The sequence below is a fragment of the Helianthus annuus genome, chromosome 9 (genome assembly GCF_002127325.2).
Source record: "Helianthus annuus cultivar XRQ/B chromosome 9, HanXRQr2.0-SUNRISE, whole genome shotgun sequence".
Classification (NCBI taxonomy): domain Eukaryota; kingdom Viridiplantae; phylum Streptophyta; class Magnoliopsida; order Asterales; family Asteraceae; genus Helianthus; species Helianthus annuus.
This window is the reverse complement of record NC_035441.2, coordinates 8,635,057-8,661,004: the sequence shown is the minus strand read 5'-3', so window position 1 is coordinate 8,661,004 and position 25,948 is coordinate 8,635,057. Positions and strand designations below refer to the sequence as shown.

Here is a 25,948-nt window from a genome sequence, read left to right as displayed (position 1 = left end):
TTATGTACCTATGGGTTACGTGATTTGCCTTTGGTCATATGTAATTTATAAAAGTTTAACTGTTTGACTTAGCATAAAGTTTAACTGACATGCCTTTTATAAAAAAATAATTTCTATTTTTGTTGTAATGTCGGAAATGATCCTTAATAAGACAAAATAACAATGTTTTAAATACCGGTATGAACCGGCTGGTTATACTGGTCAAACCGGATATCGGACACGAGTCCGGTACGATAAAGGTCGGTAAAACCCGAATACAGTATGTCTTATGTACCGGCGGTAAATCCGGTTCTACCGATTCAAACCATTGAACCGGTTTGCATTATCTTAAGATTTGATTTATTAATTTTAATAAAATACAATATTAAGATAATATTGATCTTCTATATTTTCGGTAATTAACCTAGTGTCTTCTATTCCAATATTCGTCGTTGTTGAAATTGTTACTCGCCTCATACAATGCAATATTGTTTATAACTAATAAAAATATTCTTAAAATGCTTAATAGTTTACAATAAAAATAGTTGTTTTTAGATAAAACTATGATTAGTTACATAAATCCTAGTTGAGATTGTATTGCTTTTTAAGATGAATTTGTATTTTATGGAATTTATAGGGTTAACTAGTAACCCGGTCCAACCGCCCGATACAACCCGGTTCAACTGGTTGAACCATTTTAGAGCACAATCCGATATAACTTAAAAACCGGTTTTTAAAAGATTGCAAAATAGAGTACATGTTCATCCCTTGTAAATCCTACAAGAACAAATTATTAACCTTAACAGAACTATTATATAAATATGCGTATTACTTGTTATTGTAACTTGTATATACTTCAGTTGTGAACATAGTCAAGTCACATTTACCCTGTTAAAGCCGGCTTTAACTCGAATAAGGTTCCATAACAAACAATGAATATACCAACATTAGGCTGAAATAACAATTAAAAATTTCATATCAATGTAATACTGCTACCAGAAAGTCCCTGTTATGTTACATAAATGGCAAACTTAAATATTCAAAAACTCATACATTCAAAAATCACGCAAAAAAATTGTTTAAGGTCTCTTACATCGATTGCTTGAACATAAGACAATGCATTTTATTTTAAGAAACGTAACTTGAAATCACCAATGCTCTTATTGATTTGTGGAAAACGATAACAGAGCACTTGGTGGAATCAGCTGTTGCCTGAAACTGGATTGATCTCTCCAACATTATTGATTTACACAGAAATTTGATTACTTTTTTTTTTTTTTTTTGAATTGAGGACCACCTTATAATCATCCATTAGGAGACTCAGGTTGTTATTCATGGCAATACAACAGAGTACCCTGTGGATCCTGAGACTTCTTCCAAGGATGTAAAACCATATGACGCAAGCAGCCATCCTGAGACTTTTTCCAAGGATGTAAAACCATATGATTCAAGCCGCCACCTAGACCCAACAATACGCAGCCCTTTCAATTGATAAATGCTTTGGGGAAGACGACTTATGCCCGCACCTTCTATGTTCAACGTTCTCAAACATTCTGAACGGCCAAGTTCCTCTGGCAAATTCTCAACTAGAATACAATAGCTGAGACATAACCTTGTTAAACCTTTGATCTTGCAGATGTTGTTTGGAATATCTTGCAAGAAAATACAATCCGTTAAGTCTAACGTCTCCAAACAATCTAACCTGTCAAGATCCTTGGGTAACTGCTCAAGACACCAACAAGATTTAAGTTCTAGAAATTTCAAATGTTTCAACAAACAAATGCTATCCGGAAGATGCTTAATCTTTTTAAATGACAATGTTAGACTTTGTAGATGGTGCAGATGCTTTAGTGCCTCTATAATGTGAAGTTCTACAAAGTCATTACGCCCTTCAAGATATAGCATCTCGATATGTGGAGCCAGCCCAAAGTCAATGTTACTCATGTTAGAAACGTTAAGCCATAGGAATTTGAGATTTGGACACTCGGTGGGCATGTGAAGTTCTACAAAGTCATCACACCCTTGAAGATTTAATGTCTCGATCCGTGGAGTCATCCCAAGGTTAACGTTACTCACCTTAGAACCATTGAGACTAAGGTAGTTGAGCTTTGGGCATTCAACAAGCATGTGGAGTTCTACAAAGTCATTACACCCTTCAAGATTTAACGTTTCCAGATTTGGAGTCATCCTAAGGTCAAAAGTTCTCAACTTTGAACCACCGAGGTTGATGGATTTCAACTTGGGACATTCAGTTGGAATGTGGAGTCGTTGAAATTCATAACATTCTTTAAGATCTAATGTTTTGGAGATTTGAAGTCATCCCAAGGTCAAAGGTTCTCAACTTTGAATGACCGAGGCAAAGGGATTTCAGCTTAGGACATTCAACAGGCACGTGGAGTTCTACAAACTCCTTACACCATTTAAAACATAACATTTCGAGATTTGGAGTCATCCCAAGGTTAAAGGTTCTCAACTTTGAACCACCTATGTTGAGTAATCTCAGCTTGGGACATACAGTGGGCATGTGGAGTCGTTGAAATTCATAACAATTTACAAGAATTAATTTTTCAAGATTTGAAGTCATCCCAAGGTCAAGGGTTCTCAACTTTGAAAAACTAAGGTCAAGGAATTTCAGCTTGGGACATTCATCAGGCATGCGGAGTTCTACAAAGTCATTACACCGTTTAAAATCTAACATTTCGAGATTTGGAGTTATCCCAAGGTCAAAAGTTCTCAGCTTTGAACGACCAAGATTTAGGGATTTCAACTTGGGACATTCAATGGGAATATGGAGTTGATGAAATTCAAGACATTCTTCAAGATCTAATGTTTCGAGATTTCGAGTCATCCCAAGGTCAAAGGTTCTCAACATTGAATGACCGAGTTTAAGGTATTTCAGCTTGGGACATTCAGTGGGCATGTGGAGTCGTTGAAATTTATAACAACCTTCAAGATTTAATGTGACGAGATTTGAAGTCATCCTAAGGTCAAAAGTGCTCAAGCTTGAATGACTGAGGTTGAGGGATTTCAGCTTGAGACATTCAGTAGGCATGTGGAGGTCTACAAAGTCATAACACCATCCCAAATCTAATATTTCAAGATTTGGGGTCATACCAAGGTTGAAGGTTCTCAACTTTGAACCACTGAGGTTGATGGATTTCAACTTGGGACATTCAGTAGGCATGTGGAGTTGTTGAAATTCATAACATCTTTCAAGATTTAATGTGACGAGATTTGAAATCATCCCAAGGTCAAAAGTTCTCAAGCTTGAACCACCGAGGTTGAGGGATTCCAGCTTGGGACATTCAGCAGGCATGTGGAGTCGATGAAGTTCGTAACATTCATTCAGATATAATGCTTGGAGATTTGGGGTCATCCCAAGGTCAAAGGCTCTCAACTTTGAATCAGTAAGGTTGAGGGTTTCCAGCTTGAGACATTCACTGGTCATTCGGAGTTGTTGAAATTCACAACATCCATCAAAATATAATATTCTGATATTCGGAGTCATTTCGAGGTCAAAGGTTCTCAACTTTGAACCATTGAGCATTAGAATGTCAAGGTTTGGACATTCAACAGGCATGTGAAGTTCTACAAAGTCATAGCAGTCAATGAGATATAAAAATTGAATTTGTGAAATCCGCTCGAGGTTAAGGCTACTCATCTTAGAATTACTAATGCCGAGGAATTCCAACTTAGGGCATTCTATAGGCGTGAGCAGTTCTACAAAGTTATTACATCTAGAAAGATCTAATACTTCGAGATTTGGAGTCATCCCAAGGTCAAAGGTTCTCAACTTTGAATGACCAAGGTTGAGGACAATTAACTTGGGACATTCAGCGGGCATGTGGAGTTCTACAAGCTCATCACACCCTAGAAGATTTAATATTTCGAGATTTGGAGTCATCCCAAGGTCAAAGGTTTTCAACTTTAAACCACCGAGGTGGAGGCTTTTAGGTTGGGACATTCTGGCATGTGGAGTTGTAAAAATTTAGAACATTTTGTAAGATAAAAATATTCTAGATTTACGTTTCTCAACTTTGAACAACCTAGGTTGAGGGATTGCAGTTTGGGACATTCAGTGGGCGTGTGGAGTTGTTGAAATTCAATACATTCAACAAGATCTAATGCTTCGAGATTCGGAGTCATTCCAAGGTCAAAGGTTCTCAATTTCGAACCACCAACGTTGAGAGATTTCAGCTTGGGACATTCAGCGGGAATGTAGAGTTCTACAAAGTCATTACACCCTTTAAGATATAATATTTCAAGATTTGGAGCCATGCCAAGGTCAAAAGTTCTAAAATTTGAATCAGTGAGCTCAAGGAATCTGAGCTTGTTAAGAACCTATTATAAGAAAAGAAGAAATAATGAGTATCAGTGAAACCAAAAAATGCAGCAAAATAAAGCATCATGCAAAACAACGAATAAACCATTATTCTACCTTTCTTTTCTCCCCTTCCCAGAGTTCACAAATATTGCTCTCAATCATTTTAAGCTTAACCAGCTTATTTGCTTGAAATGTTTCAGGTAAACACCAAAAAGGGTATCGAAGCCAATGTAGACATCGTAAAGTATTTGGTAAATATTGACCAACTTCATCAACTTCGCATTCTATGTTGTCATTTTCCACAGATAGAAATCTAAGTTCCTTCATATTTCTAAGACCTTCCATAATTATAGTTGGATGGAGATTCGTAAACTGCAGCTTTATACATCTTGTTGCTTTTGTACCCTATAAATAGAAAAAAGCTGATATGAAATTTTGTCATAAGAAATAAACATGTTATAGTCTTTCACCTTTTACGCAAACTTATAACTTACCGATTGATTAACCAATATATCTTCAATTTCCTCTTTAATCCATAACCGGCTATGTTTGTTAGGCTCATCAGGGTGCAAACGACGAACAATATTCCAGCCCATTTCTTCTATAAGGTCATGCAAGCACAAACAGTCCGTATCCGAAATCGTTATCAAAGATCTCTGCTCAAGAACACTTAAACCAATTTCAGCATTAAATCCACAACTTTTAAGTACTCTGGCCGCTTCGTCTTTTGTTTCACCTCTTAGTAAGCATGCAACATCTAGGAATATTTCTTTGTGATCATTCTCTAGACCACTATAGCTTAGTTCCAATCTTTGTAATGTTTGATCTTCCGGAATTGTTTTTAGTCTTTCTAAGGCATCTTCCCATTCATGTGCAGCTCTTCCACAAAGAAACGAGCCCAGAACTGTGATTGTTAACGGAAGACCAGCAGCATAATGTACAACTTTTCTTGATAGCTCTTCATACTCTTGAACTGGAATCTCTCTCACAAATGCACACCTATTGAAGAGGCAAATTGCTTCCTCGTGTGATAACAGACTAACATCATGGATAAAGTTCACTCCGTGAGCCCTCAACACTTGCTCATCTCTTGTTGTGATGATGATTTTACTTCCTGGCTTAAACCATTTAGGTGAACCTGCTAACGCCTTAAGCTGGTCTATGTGATCCACGTCATCTAGAACAACCAGAACCTTTCTGCCAGGCATAATCTTTCTCATCATAATTTTCCCATCATAAACACTTTCTACATCCAAATTTTTATCATTTAACACATTTTGAAGGACCTGTTTTTGCAATTCCTTCAAACCAGAGCCTTTTGAACCTTCTCTGACATTCTCAACAAAGCTTTTACCTTCAAACCAAACGGAGATATGATCAAAAACTGCTCTGGCCAAAGTCGTCTTGCCAGCACCTCCCATCCCCTTGATCCCTATCATACTAACATCATTAGAATTAATTTCTAGAGATGAAACTACATCCTTTACCCGCGTCTCCATCCCCACTAAGTTCTCATCACTCCTCAAACTGATGAAATATAGCTTTGGTGAAATCTTTTCAATAATTTTCTGGATAAACTTAGCTTCATGCCTGTGTTTAAAGAAGATTCAATTAGATTACTCAAAATCCCACATGAAAAATATATTTTTCATACATAGCATGCGATTATATATAAAATAATAAGTTGAGTTAATTGTCCGGATGGGTCCTGTGGTTTGCCATTTTTTCACCTCTAGTCCTTAACTTTCTAAAATAACATGTATGTTCCATGTGGTTTGCTCACTTGTTACTCTGATAGTCCCCTAAGTGGATGTCTGTTAGCTTACTCAGTTAAGTTAGTGTAAAATTACTCAAATACCCTTACTTATTATTATAATAGTAATTAATCGACATCGTACATATTTATTGTAATGGTTGTATATATGGATATGATTTATGTTAATTGAGAGAAGATCTCTCAATTCTCTTGTATATATATTGTAGGTTATCGATCAATACAATTCATTTGAGAATCATTCTATCTTACATGGTATCAAGCCTAATTCTCTCCCAACCCTAATTTTTTTCCTATTACCTGTTTCCTGCGACTATTCTCTTCTGTCGCTGCCTATCTTTTCTTTTCTTCTAGTCTCCGTGGATTCTAAACTTCACCCGGCCATGACAGTGTCTAGCATCAAGAACTTCATACCCATAACTCTTGAGGTTGAAACCAGCCATTACACAACATGGTCTGAACTCTTCAAGGTTCTCTGTACAGCCCATGATGTTGCTGACCATCTCAGTCCCATGTCTACCACTGCTTCCCCTTCCTCTATAGCCGATGGCAAGGCTATTAGACTAATAATCAGCCCTAACAATCAGCTGAGACTTATGATAATTAGAATAATGTTAGCCAAGATTTATGCTTAGCTTTAGAATAGAGATTTCCATATTTACATTTTCCATATTTACCTGTAATCATCTCTATTTATACTCCTTATGTATTCTGCTAATTCATATCAATAAAACACAGAAATCTTTATGTTTAATATGGTATCAAGAGCCTGTCTCTGACCCTAGCTGCTGCCTCCTTTTTTTTTTCTGGCCACCGCCGGACAGCAGCTGTACAGCCGTGAGGAATATCTCCGGCCATCTACTCAACAAACTCTCTCTTTGAACAGCAGCGACACCCATTCCAGTCTTCATTATGGCCACCCTTGCCCTCTTTACCACCCAAGAAAAGACTATTCACAACTCTCACAAGTTCGCCTTTACCCTCTCACCCTCAAATTATGGCTATTGGAAAGCAATGGTCGAACCATTCCTTGTCTCCAATTCCCTGTTTGGTTACATCGATGGTTCCATACCCTGCCCATCACCAAAAGTTTCCGCTGATGCGGCTGCTGCTGATAACCCGAACTACACCCGGTGGATTGCAAATGACGCCCATGTCCGCATGCTTATCATCTCAACCGTGTCTGAAGCCTCCTTCCAACATGTCCAGGGCACTACTTCTAAAGATGTTTGGCTGTCTCTGGAACGCGCCTACGCGCCTCAAACCGCCTCACATGAGTATACCTTGAAGACCCGACTCTTGAAAATAGCCATGAAAGGCGATGAGAAAGCTGTTGACTATTTAACTCGTGCTCAAGAATATGCAACAGCCTTGGCTAACATCGGGGAGCCCCAGAAAGATAAAGATGTGGTGATGCTTACTATTGCGGGTCTTCGGGAGGAGTACAATAGCTTAAAAGGTAATCTACTGGCTCGTAATCCACCTGTTCAGTTTAACGAATTATATGGTTTATTGACCGACCATGATTACATGATTACGAAAAACCAAGAACCACAACCCTCCCTAATACCACAGGCTTACAACAGCACCACAAAACAACCTCCCACCATTAACAACATCCAATCTCAACTCCAAAATCTTCAACTGCTTGCTGCTCAACTTGGCTATCAACAACAGCCTACTCCTAACACCAACCAGCCGTCCCCAGCCTTCAGCCCACAACCCCAAGCTTACTTTGCCCCACGGTCTTACAACAACAACCGTGGCAATCGACGTGGTACTTATCGTGGCAACTCACGTGCAAATTCAAATCGGGGCCGTGACAATTCCGGTAACAATAGACAATTTTCTTGGGCTGCTACACAAAACACTGTTTTTGGCCATTGTAACAGGTGCGCGGGATCGGTCACTTACCAACTCAATGCCCCAATCAGGCTGGTCCCTCTAGGCAGCCTTCTCAGGCCAACTTTGCTGCCTTTTCGGATACCAGCTCACAATATGATGTCATCTGGAAGCCCGACACTGGAGCCAATGATCATGCCTCCCCGGATTTAGCAAGTCTTGACAACTCTGAAGCTTATCAAGGTAATGATTCTCTCCACGTTGGCGACGGTACACCCCTTCCCATCTTTCATATTGGTTCTTCAAAAATTTACACCCCACACAAAACCTTTAATATCTCTAATATTCTTCATGTTCCTGCCCTAAAACAAAATCTCCTTTCCGTTCAAAAATTTTGCTCAGATAATGATGTTTTCTTTGAGTTTCATGCTTCTTTTTTTGTTGTGAAGGACGAGTCTACACGCACTATCCTTCTAACGGGACCAAGTGAGCAAGGCCTTTATTCCATCCGCCTTCCTACATTCAAGTCTCTTCCTAAAGTCGCCTTCACAGCAACAAAAGAGTCCTCCACAATTTGGCACCATCGTCTTGGACACCCACATCTTCGTGTTTTTCAATCACTTATTTCTAGTTGTTCTTTACCGGTTTCCACCAAATTATCATCCTGCTTATGTACTTCATGTCAGTTGGGAAAATCATCCAAACTGTCTTTAAAACTTTCTACTTTTCGAAGCAATAATATTTTGGATTTAGTTTATTGTGATGTTTGGGGTCCCTCACCCACTTTATCTCTTGATGGTTATCGTTTTTTCCTTTTATGTGTTGATCATCACTCTCGCTATATGTGGTTTTATCCATTAGCACACAAGTCTGATGTTTACACAACTTTTAAACAATTTTTACACATGGTCGAACGTCAATTTAATACTAAACTAAAAAGTGTGCAAACTGATTGGGGTGGTGAATTTCGGAATCTAACTCCATTTTTTAACTCGCTTGGCATCATTCATCGTCGTTCATGCCCTCACACAAGCAAGCAAAACGGAATTGTTGAACGTCGTCATCGTCATGTTGTGGAAACTGGGCTTGCACTGCTAGCCCACTCCAATCTTCCACTACGATTTTGGCGGTTTGCTTTTGACACTGCTACCTATCTCATAAACCGCCTACCTTCTCGGGTGTCCTCTAACATGTCTCCCTATCAACATGTTTTCAAACATAAACCTGATTACTCCTTCCTTCGGGTTTTTGGTTGCCAATGTTTTCCATATCTTCGTCCTTACAATCGTCACAAAATTGACTTCCGCTCCACTCCATGCATCTTTCTTGGCTATAGCCCAAACCATCATGGTTACCGGTGTTTTGACCCAGTCTCCGAACGTGTCTATGTCGCACGTCATGTTCGTTTTAATGAACATATTCTTCCATCTCGTACACCACCACCACCTGCCCCACCTCCTCCATCCTACACTTCCATCTTCCCGACCCCACCACCCAACCTGTCCAACTCCGAAAACAACCCTACTTCCACAGTTTCTAGCCCAAACACTAATCAGCCCCCTTCTGCTCCTACACCTATGCCTCCCCAACCAGCTGACCCAGTCCAGCCCACACCCTTCGATTCCTCTTCTGAACCGGGTCCAGCAGAACCGACCACATCAGCCCCGAATCCACCTATTAATCCTACCCAATCTGCCCAACCTGACTCTCCCACTCGACCTCGCCCAGCTCATCTTCGTCCTAACCCAAAGCGTCCGAACCGCTATAACCCATCAGCCTATTACACCACCACTTCCCCTGATCAACTCACTGAACCCACTTCCTTTACCGTCGCTAACAAGTCTCCGGAGTGGCGTCATGCCATGAATGAAGAGTTTCATGCACTTAATAAAAACGGGACGTGGTCATTAGTTCCTTATGTTGATAATTCTAATGTGGTTGATTGTAAGTGGGTGTACAGGTTAAAGAGGGATGCACAAGGCAAAGTGACTCGCTACAAAGCTCGTCTTGTAGCCAAAGGGTTTCATCAACAGGCTGGGGTTGACTATCATGAGACTTTCAGTCCAGTAGTTAAGGCTACTACCATTCGAGTTGTTTTATCTCTGGCTGCCACTCACAAATGGGCCCTACGCCAATTGGATGTTCAGAATGCATTCTTGCATGGTGATCTTCAAGAAACGGTTTACATGAGACAGCCACAGGGCTTTGTTGATCCCTCCAAGCCACATCATGTTTGTCTCCTTCATAAGTCTCTATACGGACTCAAACAAGCTCCTCGGGCCTGGTTCCATAGGCTATCCACTGCTCTTCAACAGCTTGGTTTTCATGGGTCCAAAACAGATCCGTCTTTGTTCATTCTCAACTCACGAGGTACAATTATTTATGTTTTGGTCTATGTTGATGATATCATCATCACTGGGAACAACAACCAGGCCGTTGATCACATCATTCAGAGTCTAAGCTCTTCGTTCGCTGTAAAAGATTTGGGCTCTCTTCATTATTTTTTGGGCATTGAAGTCATTCGCCATGGTCTTGATCTTATCCTATCTCAAAAGAAATACATCTGGGATACTTTACAGCGTTCAGGGTTATCTGACTGCAAACCAGTCAATTCGCCTATGAGTACATCTCAGGTTCTTATGCCTGATGACAGTCCCTTGATGCCTGACCCGACCAAGTATCGTCAGGTTGTTGGAGCCTTGCAGTATGCTACTTTGACCCGTCCTGATATTGCCTTCTATGTCAACAAAGTCTGCCAGTTTATGCATGCACCCACTGAGAACCATTGGACAGCAGTCAAACGAATCCTGAGATACCTAAAGGGTACCACTGACTTGGGTTTACGTATTCGTCACGACTCGGGCTCTATTCTTCATGCCTTTACTGATGTTCACTGGACCAACTCGGTACAGGCATATTCTGACTCTGATTGGGCCGGGTGTCCCGTTGACCGTCGGTCCACGGGGGGATTTGCTATCTATCTTGGATCGAATCTTGTTTCCTGGATAGCCCGAAAACAACGCACTGTGTCTCGCTCATCTACTGAATCAGAATACAAAGCCCTTGCTGATACAGTTGCAGAATTGATTTGGTTAAAGGCCCTTCTTCGTGAACTTGGTATTGCTAAAAATTACTCCCCCACTCTTTGGTGTGATAACTTAGGAGCCACCTTCCTTTCGGCTAATCCAGTTTTTCATGCTCGCACAAAACATGTTGAAGTGGACTATCACTTTGTTCGTGAACAGGTGGCTCAGGGTAATCTGCATGTCAAATTCATAGCTACTAATGATCAGATCGCTGACGTCTTCACCAAGCCGTTATCTTCTCAGCGGTTCCAGTTCTTACGGTCCAAGTTGCAGGTCGTTCCCCGCCCTCAACTTGCGGGGGGATATTAGACTAATAATCAGCCCTAACAATCAGCTGAGACTTATGATAATTAGAATAATGTTAGCCAAGATTTATGCTTAGCTTTAGAATAGAGATTTCCATATTTACATTTTCCATATTTACCTGTAATCATCTCTATTTATACTCCTTATGTATTCTGCTAATTCATATCAATAAAACACAGAAATCTTTATGTTTAATAAAGGTTGTCACGCCTCCCTCTGATGCTGACGCACTATGGAATTGGATTGATGCCATAGTCCTACAATGGTCTATGGAACCATATCCACAGATGTCCTTCATACCATCCTGAAACCTGAGCCCATGAAGCCTGGACTAACCTGGCCAATCTGTTCAAAGATAATAGCAATACCATGGCTGTTTATCTCCAACATCAAACTTGAAAATTTCTCTATGGCAGCCTACTATCAGGAAATCAAGCTTCTTGCTTATCAACTTGCTAGTGTTAATGCTCCGGTTGACAATCAACAACTTGTTCTTCAACTGCTCACTGGTTTCACTGAACACTATGATGGTATCTCCACAATCCTGCAGAATCGAGAGCCCCTACCCAACTTTCATGAAGCTCGCTCCCGCCTCCTCATGGAAGAAACTGAGCGTAAACACTATGCATCTACTTCTGCCACAGCCCTTGCGGCCACAGTTTCCACCGCACACAACAGCCCTAATACACACACCAACCCTGGTTCCACCAAGGACCGTAGGCGCGGCCGGGGTCGTACACGGGGTCGTGGCCACAACAACGCAGGGAGAGGAGGACGTGGTTTTGTCCCATCAAATCAACACCCATACATTGTTTTCCTACAATCTTTGGCCTCTAATCAGTGGGCCATCCTCATAAACCAGGCCCAACGATGGCCAGCAGGAAATCCCAGTCCACCATGCCCAAACCCTTAATGCCTAGGCCCAATATAGGTGTTGGCATACTGGGTCCATCGCAAGCTCACACTGCAGGACCAGTTCCAACCAACATTGCTCAAGCCCTCTACACTTTCTCTCTCAATCAAGAGGATCCAATCGGAATCATGGATACTGGAGCTACCAGTCACAAGACAAATCAGCAAGGTAACAAATCAGGACACTTCCGAGTTTGGTTTTCTTTTAGGACCCGCACCACAACTATCCTTGCTTGCCTACACTGATGCCGACGGGTCTGGTTGTACCGACACTCGTCGTTCCACATCCGGATACTGTGTTTATCTCAAGGGCAATCTCATATCTTTGTCCTCCAAACGTCAATCCACCGTCTCTCGCTCTAGTGCAGAAGCTGAATATCGTGGCGTTGCTAATGTTGTAGCCGAGATTTGCTGGCTTCGGAATTTGCTTCTTGAGCTACATCGTCCTCTCTCACGTGCAACCATAATTTATTGGGACAATGTCAGTACCATTTATCTATCTGGAAATCCAGTTCAACATCTATGTACCATACATATTGAACTAGATATTCACTTTTTTCAGGAATATGTTCAGCGAGGTGATGTTCGTATTCTCCATGTGCCGTCTCGTTACCAGATTGCTAACATATTCACCAAAGGGCTCCCGCGGATACTATTTAAAGACTTTCGGTCCAGTCTCAGCATACGCTCTCCTCCCGTTACGACTGCAGGAGTGTAATAGACCTCGTACATATTTATAGTAGTGATTGTATATATGGATAGGATTTATGTTAATTGAGAGAAGATCTCTCAATTCTCTTTTATATATATATATATATATATATATATATATATATATATATATATATATATATATTGTAGGTTATCGATCAATACAATTTATTCAGAATTATTCTATCTTACAATTGTAATAGTAATAATAATAGTAATAGTAATAATCGAAGTAATGATAATAATAAATAAATAAATAAAACATATAAAAATCTAATTAATAATTTAAATTTCAAGTAAGCACCACCTCCTCTTCTTCACGTAACAATTGACCACCCACCACAACCACCACCGTAACCCACCACCAACCACCACCGTCACCTACCAACCAATCACCACCCTCACCTACCAACCAACCACCACCCATCACAACCACAATTGTCACCTACCACAACTCCCACCACCTCACCTACCATGACCACCACAACCACCGTCACTTTTTTCACAACTTCAGTTGAACCCCAAAACACCATTAACCAACACAACTTCAACTTTTTGACAAACAATGAACACAACTTAGAAATTAATCAATCAATTCAGAGCCATTTGGAGTCACATCAAAACAGTGGCCCTAAATTATCTGGTTTTACATTAAAATTTCTCGAATTAATGCATGCTAAACCTGACCAACATCTTAAAATCATCTGGGTTTTATCATGTTTAACTTCTCATTCCAACAATCCTGAAAAGGATGATATGTATTTAATAATGTGAAAATGAAAGAAGTGGATTTGGTTTGTAGGTGTGGGTTTGGGTTGGGGTTGAGGAGGAAGAAGTGGGTGGTGGAGTGGTGAAGAAGGACGTGTTGGGTAGAGGAGGGGTGGGCTCATTTAAATGATTTAATTTAATTATATTTCTTTTAATAAATAACGGGCCTACTTGAAACTTAAATAATTAAGTAGATTTCTTTTATTGTTGTTGTTAAGGGCAATTAGTAAGTTCACACCTATTTAACTGAGCAAACTAACTGATATTCATATTCAGGGGCTATTTGAGTAATAAACAATAAAATAACAGGGAACATACATGTAACTTTAGAAAGTTAGGGAATAAAGGTGAAAAAATGGCAAAGCATAAGGACCGTCCGGGCAATTAACTCTAATAAGCTAACAATATACTCTGTTTAATTTAAGAAGAAAATAAAATTAAAGAATATAGGATGAAGAAATTACCCATCAAGAGTTTTATTCAACTCCCACCCAGCCAAACCGGCTGCTTCTTTTAGAGCATCTCTCCATCTTCCAGCAGCCTCTTTGTTTTCATGTTTGGCGAAGGCTTCTCCAACTACCCCACTTTGGTTGCGGACTTCGGTGGGTTCCACATCATAGAAGATGGGGTAAGCAGTTTGCAACTCGGTCGTCCTCTGGCACTCCATAATCTTCACGAGTTCGTCTAAGCACCAAGATGAAGATGCATAGTTCTTTGAGAATACAATTAGGTGAAATTTGGAGTCTTCGATGGATCTGATGAGCTGATCATCGATCCCTTTTCCTTTCTCGATTTTCTCATCATCTTTGTAAGTGATAATGCCTCTATGGTGAAGAGCAAGATAGAGATGATCAATAAAGGTCTTACGGGTGTCTTCACCCCTAAAACTCAAAAATACATCATACTTGAAGCTCTTTTCAATGGATGAAGCTGAAGTTGATGCCATAGAATGTATGCTTCAAGGATCCAAAGAAAAGAAATTTTGGAAGAGAATAAAAGTTGAAATTATGTGAACAATTGGGAAGAGATAAATAACTCCTTCAAGGGTTGACATTTTGTTTGAATAAAAAATGTTCAACTAGTTAGAGATGCCTAATTTGAATTTCAACGAAATAGAGTAATTGAAGACGAGTAAGGTACATAAAATAGTATATAAATTACAAAGACATGTAAACCTCTTTTTTCATTATACACGACTTTTAATTTTAGAACATCACCATTAAAAATTAAAAAAAAAAAACTAATTCATATGTTTGACAAATTATAGCATGATAAATTATACAAAAGCCGGCAAATACCAACCTTTGACTCCTTTTATTGGTCTTACATCACCGCCATTGCTGGCGTCCTAAAGATAAAATAAAATATCGAATAAATCAAATGTAAAGAATCACTGAGAATTTAAAATGACATAAAACTCAGTAAGATAACATAGATTATAAGAGTAGGTATAAAATTATATAAGATCAAAATAAAATAGAAGAATTTGATTTAAAAATAGCAGAAAAAAAAAGTTATATAAAAAAGAAAACCAAATAACTTATGCGAAGGGGGAGACCGGTCGGACCCCGGACCGGATCTGCACCATACCTGGTTGACGACTCTTTTCCTTGTTGGAATCGCTAATCGGACTCACAAAAACCCTTTTTATGAAATCTCAGCTGCTACAAAATCAGTCTCTGTCTCTCACAGACCAAAGTTGGGGTTCCGTCTGAACATCATCACACACCAAAGTCAACGCCTACAAACTTTTCGTTGCACGATGAAGCTAAGGGCTTGTTTACGTTTGCCATTCACATTTGATTTTTTATTCATATTTATATAATTACATTAAAATTTGAGTGAATTTCAGTTTTGTCCTTTATCTTTAGGCCATTTTGCAAGTTTTGTCCTTTATGTTTAAATTTGACGAGTTTTGTCATTTATGTTTAAAAATCAAGCACATTTGTCCTTTATGCTTGATTTTTAAGGAAAAAACGTGCTTGATTTTTAAACATAAAAGACAAAATTCGTCAAATTTAAACATAAAGGACAAAACTTGCAAAGTGCCCAAAATTCATTATGTTTTCTCTCTCTTATTTCCAATTAAATTATATTTTTTTTAAATCTTTATTATTAACTTTTCTATATTCTTCACACACAACCACCTGTAAAAATATTAAAAAAATTATACAAGGTAAACAATGTTTCGCCTATATTTACAGATGAAAATAACATTTCTATATATTTTCTCTACTCCACTTGTTGATGCATTGATGTCTGTTAACTTCGTCTTTATTGAGTCTTGTAATGTATTAAAAAAAAAGGGTAGTTGCACGGTACCCCTGACCGCGGAAGGGATCTCCCTTCCCAGTTCACCACCCGACAAGGATCCCAGGCGGCAAATACCCATAGCCATCAAAGAGGGGTAAGAAACATGTTTCGAACCCGAGACCTCGAGTGTCCTCGGTCCAGCTTTAAAGCGGGTGTCGGTGGCCACCAAAGTGGCACTAATGGGAATTGAACTTGGGTCTCCATTAGAGAACCCAAGTCACTCCACCACTAGGCCACTTGTGGTGGTTAAACAGTATTTTAGGGTAATTGAGAAACAGTATTTTTAGGGTAATTCCGCACGAAATTACACTTGTGTAATTTCGCACGGAATTAAAGAATCTCACACGAAATTAAGGGCATGTTTGGCTAAGCTTTTTGAAACAACTTATTGACTTATTGGCTTTTTGGAAAAGTCAGTATGGAGTGACTTATTGGCTTTTTCCCCTCACCTACACCCTCATTGCCAAACATCATTTTGGAGCTTATGACTTTTCAAAAAGCCAATAAGTCAATAAGTTGTGACAAAAAGCTTAGCCAAACATGCCCTAATTGTTTCACACGGAATTAGTAATTTCGCATGAACAATGTAATTCCGCTTGAGATAGTTTCGGAATGAAGATGCAGATAACAATTACAATGAAGGGGTGAGTATACCTGCAGATGTACACAATGAAGCTGAAGACGGAGACTCATCGTCATCATCAGAGAACGAGGTCATAAGAACCAAGATGGTAACCGATGTATATCGCAAAACCAAGCCACTTACAAAGACTCAAGTAGAAGCACTGTATGATAAAGAAAGCAGCAGTTCAAATAATGTAGCGAACTTCGTTCTCTTTGCCGATACGGATCCAACAACATATGAAGAAGCTAGTAAACAAACTAAATGGAAGGAGGCTATGGACAAGGAGATGGATTCTATACTTAAAAATGAAACATGGGAATTAGTTAAACTTCCAAAAGGTCAAGCACCAATAGAAGTAAAATGGATATACAAAACTAAATATGATGAGCATGAGGAGGTGAGCAAACATAAAGCAAGATTGGTGGTGAAAGGTTACAAACAAAAGTACGGCATCGACTATCAAGATGTCTTTGCTCCAGTAATTAGATTCGATACAGTTAGACTCGTTTTAGCATTAACTGCTCATCATGGATGGCATTTACATCAAATGGATATAAAAACAGCCTTTCTAAATGGGAACTTAAATGAACAAGTGTTCATTGAACAACCAGAAGGATACGCTATCAAAGATGAAGAAAGAAAGGTATGCAAACTTAAAAATGCACTCTATGGTTCAAACCAAGCACCGAGGGCTTGGTATAGCAGGATAGAAGGATATTTCTTGTCAAACGGGTTCAAGAAATGTACTTATGAACATACGTTATTTATCAAGATAACCGAAAAGGCAAAACTCATAATCTGTCTTTATGTTGATTATCTAATTATTGCAAGTGATTCATTATTAATGATAAGCAAGTTCAAGGAGTCAATGAAAAAGGAATTCGAGATGACGGATATGGGAGTTCTGCATTACTTCCTCGGAATGGAAGTTTTGTGTAAAGACGGAGATATTGTGCTTTCACAACATCAATATGCTAGAGGGTTATTGGAAAGATTTAACATGACAAACTGCACGGGTAATTCCACTCCAATGGAATACGGATTACGACTCTCCAAGTAGGACCCTGATGAAGAGATAGAACCTAATATCTATTGAAGACTAGTTGGCAGCCCCATGTACCTGACTAATACAAGGCCGGATATTATGTTTGCCGTCAATAAGATCAGTCAATTTATGGAACAACCAAATAGAAGTCATTGGGAAGCTGGGAAAAGAATTCTTAGATATATAGATATATAAAGGGAACAATAAAACAAGGATTAGTGTACTCAAAAAGAAGCAAAGGTTCGCTGCTCGGGTTCAGTGACAGTGACTATGCAGGGAGCATCGATGACAGTAAAAGCACGTCATGATACGTTTTCTACCTCGGATCTGGAGTTGTGGCCTGGCAATCAAAGAAGCAAAAGGTGGTAGCTTTGTCATCTACGGAAGCGGATCTACTGTGATAATAAATCGACAATATGTTTAGCCAAAGACCCGGTGTATCACGGTAAGAGTAAGCACATAAGAATCAAATACCATTTCATTCAGGATTTGGTCAAGAAGGAACAAATAGAACTATGTTATTGTTCAACCAAGCAACAAGTAGCAGACATCCTCACTAAAGCCTTGCAACTCAAGGACTTCCAGCGATTAAAGGAACTCCTACAGTTTAGAGAAATCCAGCTTAAGGGAGGGTATTAGACCGAAAAGAAATTATAAGCTAGATTTTTTTTGTTACATATATATATATATATACATATTAGATTATATTAGTTAGGGTTATCGGTATTATTATTATTTATTATTCGATATCATAGGTTGGGGCGGTTATCCTATGTGAGCCCCTCGGATTTATATGCACTCATATGTATCGAATATGATTCACCAATTCAATTAAGAACATCATCAATTCTTGCGTCAAAGATATTCATTCTGGTAGTGTGATTCAATCTAACAGAGTGGGCATATAGCAGGGGACTTTGCAATTAGATCAAAAATAGACACCAAACCTAGACCAGCTTCATGTCGCCTTTTTCTACAAACAGAATATTTAAACCGCGAGCAACCACTTATGTTTAGGTGGAGGAGATCTTTTCGACATCCCTGGACTTCTCGAAGATGATTATATTTTTCAAGATCTACCTTATTGAGATGTGGAGTCAGGCTAAAGTTAAGGTAACTAACCTAAGAACCACTGAGGTTGAGGGATTTGAGCTCTAGACATTCAATGGGCATGTGAGTTACAAAGTCTCTACATCCTTCCAGATTTAACTCCTTGAGATGTGGAGTCATCCCAAGGTTTAAGTTATTCACCTTAGAACCACTGAGGTCGAGGACTTCGAGAGGTTCATACATTCAACATGCATGTGGAGCTCTAGAAATTCATGACATCCTCCAAGATATAACTTCTTGAGATGGGGAGTCATCCCAATCACCATAGTACCTTTGAGGTCGAGGAATGCAAGCTTCAAACATGCAACTAGCATGTGGAGTTCTACAAATTCATTACATCCTCCAAGATATAAATTCTTGAGACGTGGAGTCATCCCAAGGTTAATGTTACTCGCCTTAATACCTCTAAGGTCGAGGAATTCAAGCTTCAGCCATTCAACGGGCATGTAGAGTTCTACAAAGGAATCACTTTCTTCAAGAAGTAAAGTCTTGAGATGTTGCGTTAGCCCAAGGTTAAGGTTACTCAACTTAGAACCACAGAGATTGAGGAATACAAGCTTTGGACATTGAATTGGCATGTGAAGTTCTACAAGTTCAAAACATCCTCCAAGGTGCAACCACTCCAGATTTGGAGTCATCCCAAGGTCAAGGGTTCCCAACTCTGAAAAACTGAGGTCAAGGAATCTAAGCTTATCAAGAACCTATCATAAGAAGCAGAAAGATGATTATCAGTGTAATGGCATAATATAAAATAACAAGGCATCATGCAAAACAACCATACAATTATTATCCTACCTTTCTTTCTCCCCCTTCCCAGAGTTGAGATATTGCTCCACTCCATTTTAACATAAACAAGCTTACTTCCTCGAACTACTTTAGGCAGTGGCGGATCCAGCCAGTTTTTACACTGGGTTCCTTTTTTCAAATCATACAAGGTTTACACTACAAAAAAACGTTTTTTTTTTTTCAAATCATACAAGGTTTACACTACAAAAAAACGTTTTTTTCCAAATCGACTGGGTTCCCGGGAACCCGGTGAACCAGCCTGAATCCGCCCCTGACTTTAGGTAAACATGAATAAGGGTATCGAGGCCAAGATAGAGCTCGTAAAGCATCTGCTAAGTATTGGCTAACTTCATCAACTTTCCATTTTCTTTGTTGGTTATCCACGTGAAGAAACCTAAGTTCCCTCATATTTCTGAGACCTTTCATAATAACTGATGTATCGAGATCCGTATTAAGTAGTTTTATACTTGTTGCTCCAGTACCGTGTAAATAAAAGCTTATATGAAGTTTTTGTCGTAACAAATCAAAATGATATATTTTTTTTACTTTTCCTATAAGCCTAACCTTACCGATTCATTAACCAATATATCTTCAATTTTCCTCTTTAATCCATAATCGTTTATGTCTGCTAGGATCATCAGGGTGCAAACGACGAACAATATTCCAGCCCATTTCTATTATAAGGTCATGCAAGGGTAAATCATAAGTATCTAAAATAGCTATCAAAGATTTCTGCTCAAGAACTCTTAAACCAATTATAGCATTGTGAAAATAACATCCTCCAAATTTTGAATTTTTTTCGCCTTTGACGTATAGACAGCACCCTAATATACGAGGGAACCAACGTAGACGATTGAGGTGGCCAAGATATGAAGTTATTGCTCCCTTCAAAGTATTGCTTGACAAATTTCCAGTCAATGAGAGAAAAGTGTGAATAAATTATACGAGAAGCAAACATGATTGATGAAATTGCTATAGACAAATTGTGATTTATTTTGTTTTGTTAAGTCCTAATAGGATATGAGCAATTGCTTGAAAATGAAAATATACGTAGTCATAATTCTAAAAGTTACAGGCGTGTGCTATAAGTTCATTACAGATTATTATCTGGCCACTATTTTCACTGGCTAAAAGTTTTGTTTCTTTTAAGAGCAATCTGTAGAATACATCACATAATGCACTTAATGTACATTGCATTGCATTGCATTGCATTGCATACCAGTAAAATGTGACATAATCTTTGTACACAAACAAATTAAAGAAGATAACAGTTTCATAATTCGACTTAGAGGGCTCTAAGTTCAACACATTTACTAATTTCATTACGTATCATACCATGTAACATGTTCTGGTGACGTGCTCTCATAAAAAAATAGAATACCATAGTTCAAAAACACAGGTACCACAAAAACTGCTGACTATACAAATAGCTACAGTCTCTAACTGAAAACTACTAACCATCTTCTGTTATTAAACCTTAATTTAATTACATAAACAGGTTCAAACTGCTGCAAAAAGAACAAATATTATGTTTAAGCTCATTAAAACATAATAAATGTGTAGTCTAGGTTGTTTCAATATTCACAGCAAGAAATGGTTCCATTTCAAAGTATCTTTACAGATGTAGAATCAAGGGTTTGATTAAAAAAGGGATGACATCCTATGCAGCTGTTTGATTTAAGAACATACCAAGTTTCCAATTCAGCAAATAGAAGAATAAAACAGAAACTAAGATAAAAGATTGCAGCTTAAAATATACATAATCTGATGATTTAAAGGAGGAAAAAGAAGACCTGAACTCTACACATTGCTAAACCACCGAAGCAAAGCTGATAATATTTTACTATTGCAATTAGCACTGAGTGCAGTTCCTAACAGCACAAAATTAACAGCAGTGTAAACATGTTCTGAATTAAACCCCACAGCAGTGAGTGTAGATATCCCGATATGCATCTACATGGATAATCAATCTATATGTACCCACTAACAACTTTCATTACAACAAGTATTCTTATAACAAAAATAAAAAGGGATACATACTTGAGACTGACACAACTTGATCAGTAAGACATGAAACGTGAGTCACTGAACCCTCATATGGCATTGTATGAGGTTTTATAGGAAATTAGGGCCGTATGGCATTTTATCAAACAGTTGGAGTGCGCATGAATGCTGCATAGGGGGTAAATGAGAGATTTGGGGGAAAATTATGGGGGTTTGAGATAAAGAAGACACAAAAAAGGCATTACTTGTCGCCTGCTTCATCTGCAGAGAAAGAACTTGAATAGCAGCATAACCTAGATGACGAAGAAGAAGCAGCTGTGATAGTACATGATCAACTCATTCACCTTTGTTTGCCCCTCTTCACCCGTCCAGATTTCTTTTCTTGTAAACAGGACAATAAAAAAAAGTCGACTACGGGTCAGTGGACTTTTCTTGTAAACAGGACAATAAAAAAAAGTGGACTACGGGTCAGTGGAGTAACCTGACCCAAAACATTTATATATTTATATATTATTATTTTGCAACATATTGTTTCATTAGGAGTTGCATTGTTGCATTAGATTATATACTATTAATATTAATATTTATATACTATTTAGGGTAAATTACACTTTTCGTCCTTTATGTTTGTAGCGGGTTGCAATAGATGACCTTTAACTTCAATAATTACAGTCACGATCCTTTATTTAGAAAACTCAATACACCTTTCATCCTTTAACACTAACCAAGTGAAAATTTTCAGTTAAATCTATTTACTTAAGGACAATTTAGTCTTTTTACTTGATTATTTAGAACATAAATTAAAAGAAAATAACACTAAATTTAAATACCCCTTTTCTCCCTCACACTCTCTTTCTCTCTCTAGACATACTTTGAACTCACTCTCTCTAAAGAAACCAGCAACTACCACCACCAGCCAGGGCCGGCTAAGCCCATGTGCAGAGTGGGCCTGTGCACAGGGCCCAAACCAGCATGGGGCCCAAAAATTTCTGTATGTTCTTATATAGGCCCACGGTTTTAATGAATTGAAATAGGCCCAAATACAAACCCTGATGATTGAAAATTCACGCACAGGAGGGAGAGACGAGGGAAAGTGGGATTTGGGGGGAAAAAAAGACGCAGACGCTGATCAGTATTGCACGCACAGGAGACAAAAGGTCGACGCTGATCAGTTCCTAATTTCTGATCAGTATTGCACGCACAGGAGACAAGGATTTCGGAATCGGAGTATATCAGACGCAAATCGCAATTATTATTAGTCTGAGGTATGTTGATATCAGGCCCTGATTTCATATGTCGGGTTCGAGTCACGTTTTTATCTTTTTTGTGATTTTTATTTGTTTCTTTTTTATTTCAAACCTGTTTAAACTTCAAACACACATAGGGTAATTCAAGTACAAACTTGCTTAGCCATACCAGTAGTAAATAAAGCTTAGCCATACCAGCAGTAAAAAAAGCTGCAATAAGTTCTAATTTGTGTGAAGTTTTGATTTTATTTCCTTGTCAGTTGTGTAATTAAGTTATTGTTTTTTTGTTGAAAAGATGTTTATGTAATCTTTTATTTTGGCATTATTTATTTGCTTATGTCATTTTTGAGTTAAACATATATTTAAGGAAATTTCTGGTTCTACACAAAATGCTTGCGTTACTCACTTTAATGCTGCTATACATATGGCTTAATGGTCCCTACATTGAAAATTGACATTGATAATGCTTTACATCATTTTTGAAATATATAGAGGAAATGATAATGCTTTAAGCTTGAATATATAAATCCTTGTTAACAAATATCGGTTCAAGTTGTTAGATCCTGTAAAACGTTTGTATTGCTGTGAATCTCATATGCTTATTGAGTACCCACTGGCTAAGCAAATCAAGAAGATACTTGCTTCTTTTCGTTCTATTATAATTTTAGTTAAATTATAAGTATGGGGGTAAGAAGTCTACTATGAATGCTCATAGATGTAAATAAGCAGGACCGCTAGGGATATTAGGAAGGTTGGGTTGATGGTGGGCTGGTGGCTATTTAGGGGAATCCCTTATCATAAAGGATAAAGGTGCCTGTGAATGATGTAGGTTTTGTTAGTGTTTTTGGTTAATTTAATATATGTGCTAATTTGAATGAATACACACTATCCCAACTCGTTTCAGCAAAACAAAGATACAAACTTAAAGGAAGCGAGTAAAAACAAAACATAACAACCATACGGATTTGCTTATTATGTTTTGAACTTTACCTGACCCGAACCGTTGAGCCGACTCGAAATTTTTTATGTCCGGTCTATGAAATTGAAGCATCTAAAAATAGTGAACCCACTGGAAAAAAATTCTGGATCCGCCACTGTTTATATTATATGAATATTTGCGAATAGGGCCCAAATTTTTTATCTCGAACCGGGCCAATTTTTTTTTGTGATTTTCGGAGACGGCCCTGCCACCAGCTGTCGCCTTCTGCAACCACCACCAAAGCACCTCACACCCCCTCTCTCTTCATCCGATGCAAATGCTGCCAACAGTGACCCACACTACCTTTTCTCACCAACTTCATCACTCCACCTTCTCTCTCATCCCTATAAGAGTCAGCAAAACCCAAATTTCCAAATTGAACACACCCCTCTAATAAATTTTCAATTTTACAAAAGGGTTGATCAAATCTTCACATTTATCCACACCCACCTTCGTTTTCCCCCCAAAATCTTGAACAAAATGGATCGTGGGTCGACCTCAGAATCATCAAACAAAGCAGATAAACAGAAGGGTAAAAAATTGAGATCCAAAATCAAGCCTTTTGTTCCCCAAGGTGACCACAATGCCAAAGATTTGAGATCTTGGGCTAAAAGAACCGTTTTTGTTTCCATATCTGGTGAAGTTGGAAGTTTTAGTGTTAGAGATAGGAGTAGTCCACATCGGGTTGATTTGGAAAGTGGCGGTCGTAGTGGTGGGATGGAGAATAGTGGAGTTGAACCGGTTGCGGGGAGGGGTGAGATTGGACCGGAGTTGAACCGGGATAGGGGGCAGGGAAGAAATGGGGTATTTGAAACTAGTGGTGGTGGTGATAAGGAGGTGGTGATGTGAAGTATCCTGGTGGTGGTGATGGGGAGGAAAGTTTGCCTGAGATGAAGTATCCTGGTGGTGTTGACGGGGACGATTGAGGAGGGTGCGCAGATCTGAGGTTGAGATCTACAAGGGTTTCAGAACTAAGGGTTGGGTGGTGCTCGTGGTCGTCGGAAGGTTGGGGTGGTGGTGGTGAGGCGGTGGTGGTGGTGGGCGGTGGAGGTAGTGGAGATGGGTGATAGTCTGTTTAAATGTGCAGGTTATGTCAAATAATACATGTATATATTATATATAACATATATTAAATAAATAATTAATTAATTGTTTTAAAGTATTTCTATTTTATTTATTATAATATATATTTTTTAACATGTAAAATGACCAAATAGCCCTCATGTGTAATGCATATGCCATAGTTAACTGAAAATTTTAACCAGGTTAGGAGCAAAGGACAAAACATGCAACAGGTTTTTCAATTAAAGGACTGTGATTGTAATTATTGAAGTTAAAGGTCATCCATTGCAACCCGCTACAAACATAAAGAACGAAAAGTGTAATTTAACCTACTATTTATTTGAAACATTAGTATGCATGTTTAGTTGTAAGTTGTGCTTAAATGTTTGTACCTTAATCAAATATCTATTATCCGTTGTGCTTAAGTGCAATGTTTTTAAAACCGGACCGGGCCGGCCGGTTGAACCGGTCCGGCCGGTTCATCCGGGCCGGTTCAGCCCACAAAACCGTTCCAACATCAGGCCGGCGGTCGGGCCGGCGGGTCTCGTTTATGGTCGGGCCGGTTTCAAGCTTCTCCATGGTTAGATTCCCTCCATATCTCCTCCATGGTTTGTACAAAAAGATTCAAGCTTCTGATTGGCGGAACATACAAAGTCAACGACACTGCTGAAAACACAACTACAAAGAACATGTGCACCAGTGGTTGGTTTTGTTGTTTAAGGTTTTTGATGTGTTTGGAGGAATTTGATTTGGGGGTATAGAGATGATGAGGATGATTTTGGGTTGGGTATTTATTTTCTTTTTCTAAATAAGAAAATGTATTTTTAGAGAAAACTCTGTGGGTTTATCTGGTTTTGTACTACTTTTCAATCCATGGTTTTGTGGTTTAGAATACACCTGTCCAAACGATTAAACATTAAAATATATGAGGTTTGGGCTAAAGTTGAGTATATTTTGTAGAAATTTGAATTTATTTTGAAAATTTTATATTCTAGAAAAACAATAATGTATATTTCTAAGTACTTAATGAGGTAAAATATTGGCTCTATTTTTTCTATATTTTGTATATATTTTT

The 25,948-nt window shown here is 38.6% G+C and overlaps 2 protein-coding genes across 9 annotated transcripts; both read right to left on the bottom strand.

Moving 5' to 3' along the window:
* Positions 1–1,217: 1,217 nt before the first annotated feature.
* LOC110877131 (TMV resistance protein N) lies at positions 1,218–25,745 on the bottom strand. 8 transcript variants are annotated; one of them, XM_035977288.1, is made up of 9 exons: positions 25,266–25,743; positions 19,591–21,966; positions 16,670–19,496; positions 15,293–15,413; positions 15,005–15,050; positions 14,167–14,526; positions 4,798–5,893; positions 4,418–4,708; positions 1,218–4,320 (listed from the first exon to the last, which is right to left on the bottom strand). In XM_035977288.1, exons 6-9 carry the CDS (start codon positions 14,367–14,369, stop codon positions 3,907–3,909), a joined length of 2,004 nt encoding a protein of 667 aa, XP_035833181.1. In that variant the 5' UTR covers positions 14,370–14,526; positions 15,005–15,050; positions 15,293–15,413; positions 16,670–19,496; positions 19,591–21,966; positions 25,266–25,743; the 3' UTR covers positions 1,218–3,906. The 8 variants fall into 8 exon arrangements, with proteins under 8 accessions (XP_035833181.1, XP_021980987.2, XP_035833179.1 ...); XM_022125295.2 differs by lacking the exon at positions 15,005–15,050 and having other exon boundaries at positions 14,167–14,658; positions 25,266–25,745; XM_035977286.1 differs by lacking the exon at positions 15,005–15,050 and having other exon boundaries at positions 14,167–14,658; positions 21,622–21,966; positions 25,266–25,745.
* Positions 2,267–3,883, bottom strand: LOC110875233 (F-box/LRR-repeat protein 20). Its single transcript, XM_022123431.1, has one exon. It carries the CDS (start codon positions 3,881–3,883, stop codon positions 2,267–2,269), a length of 1,617 nt encoding a protein of 538 aa, XP_021979123.1.
* Positions 25,746–25,948: the final 203 nt, after the last annotated feature.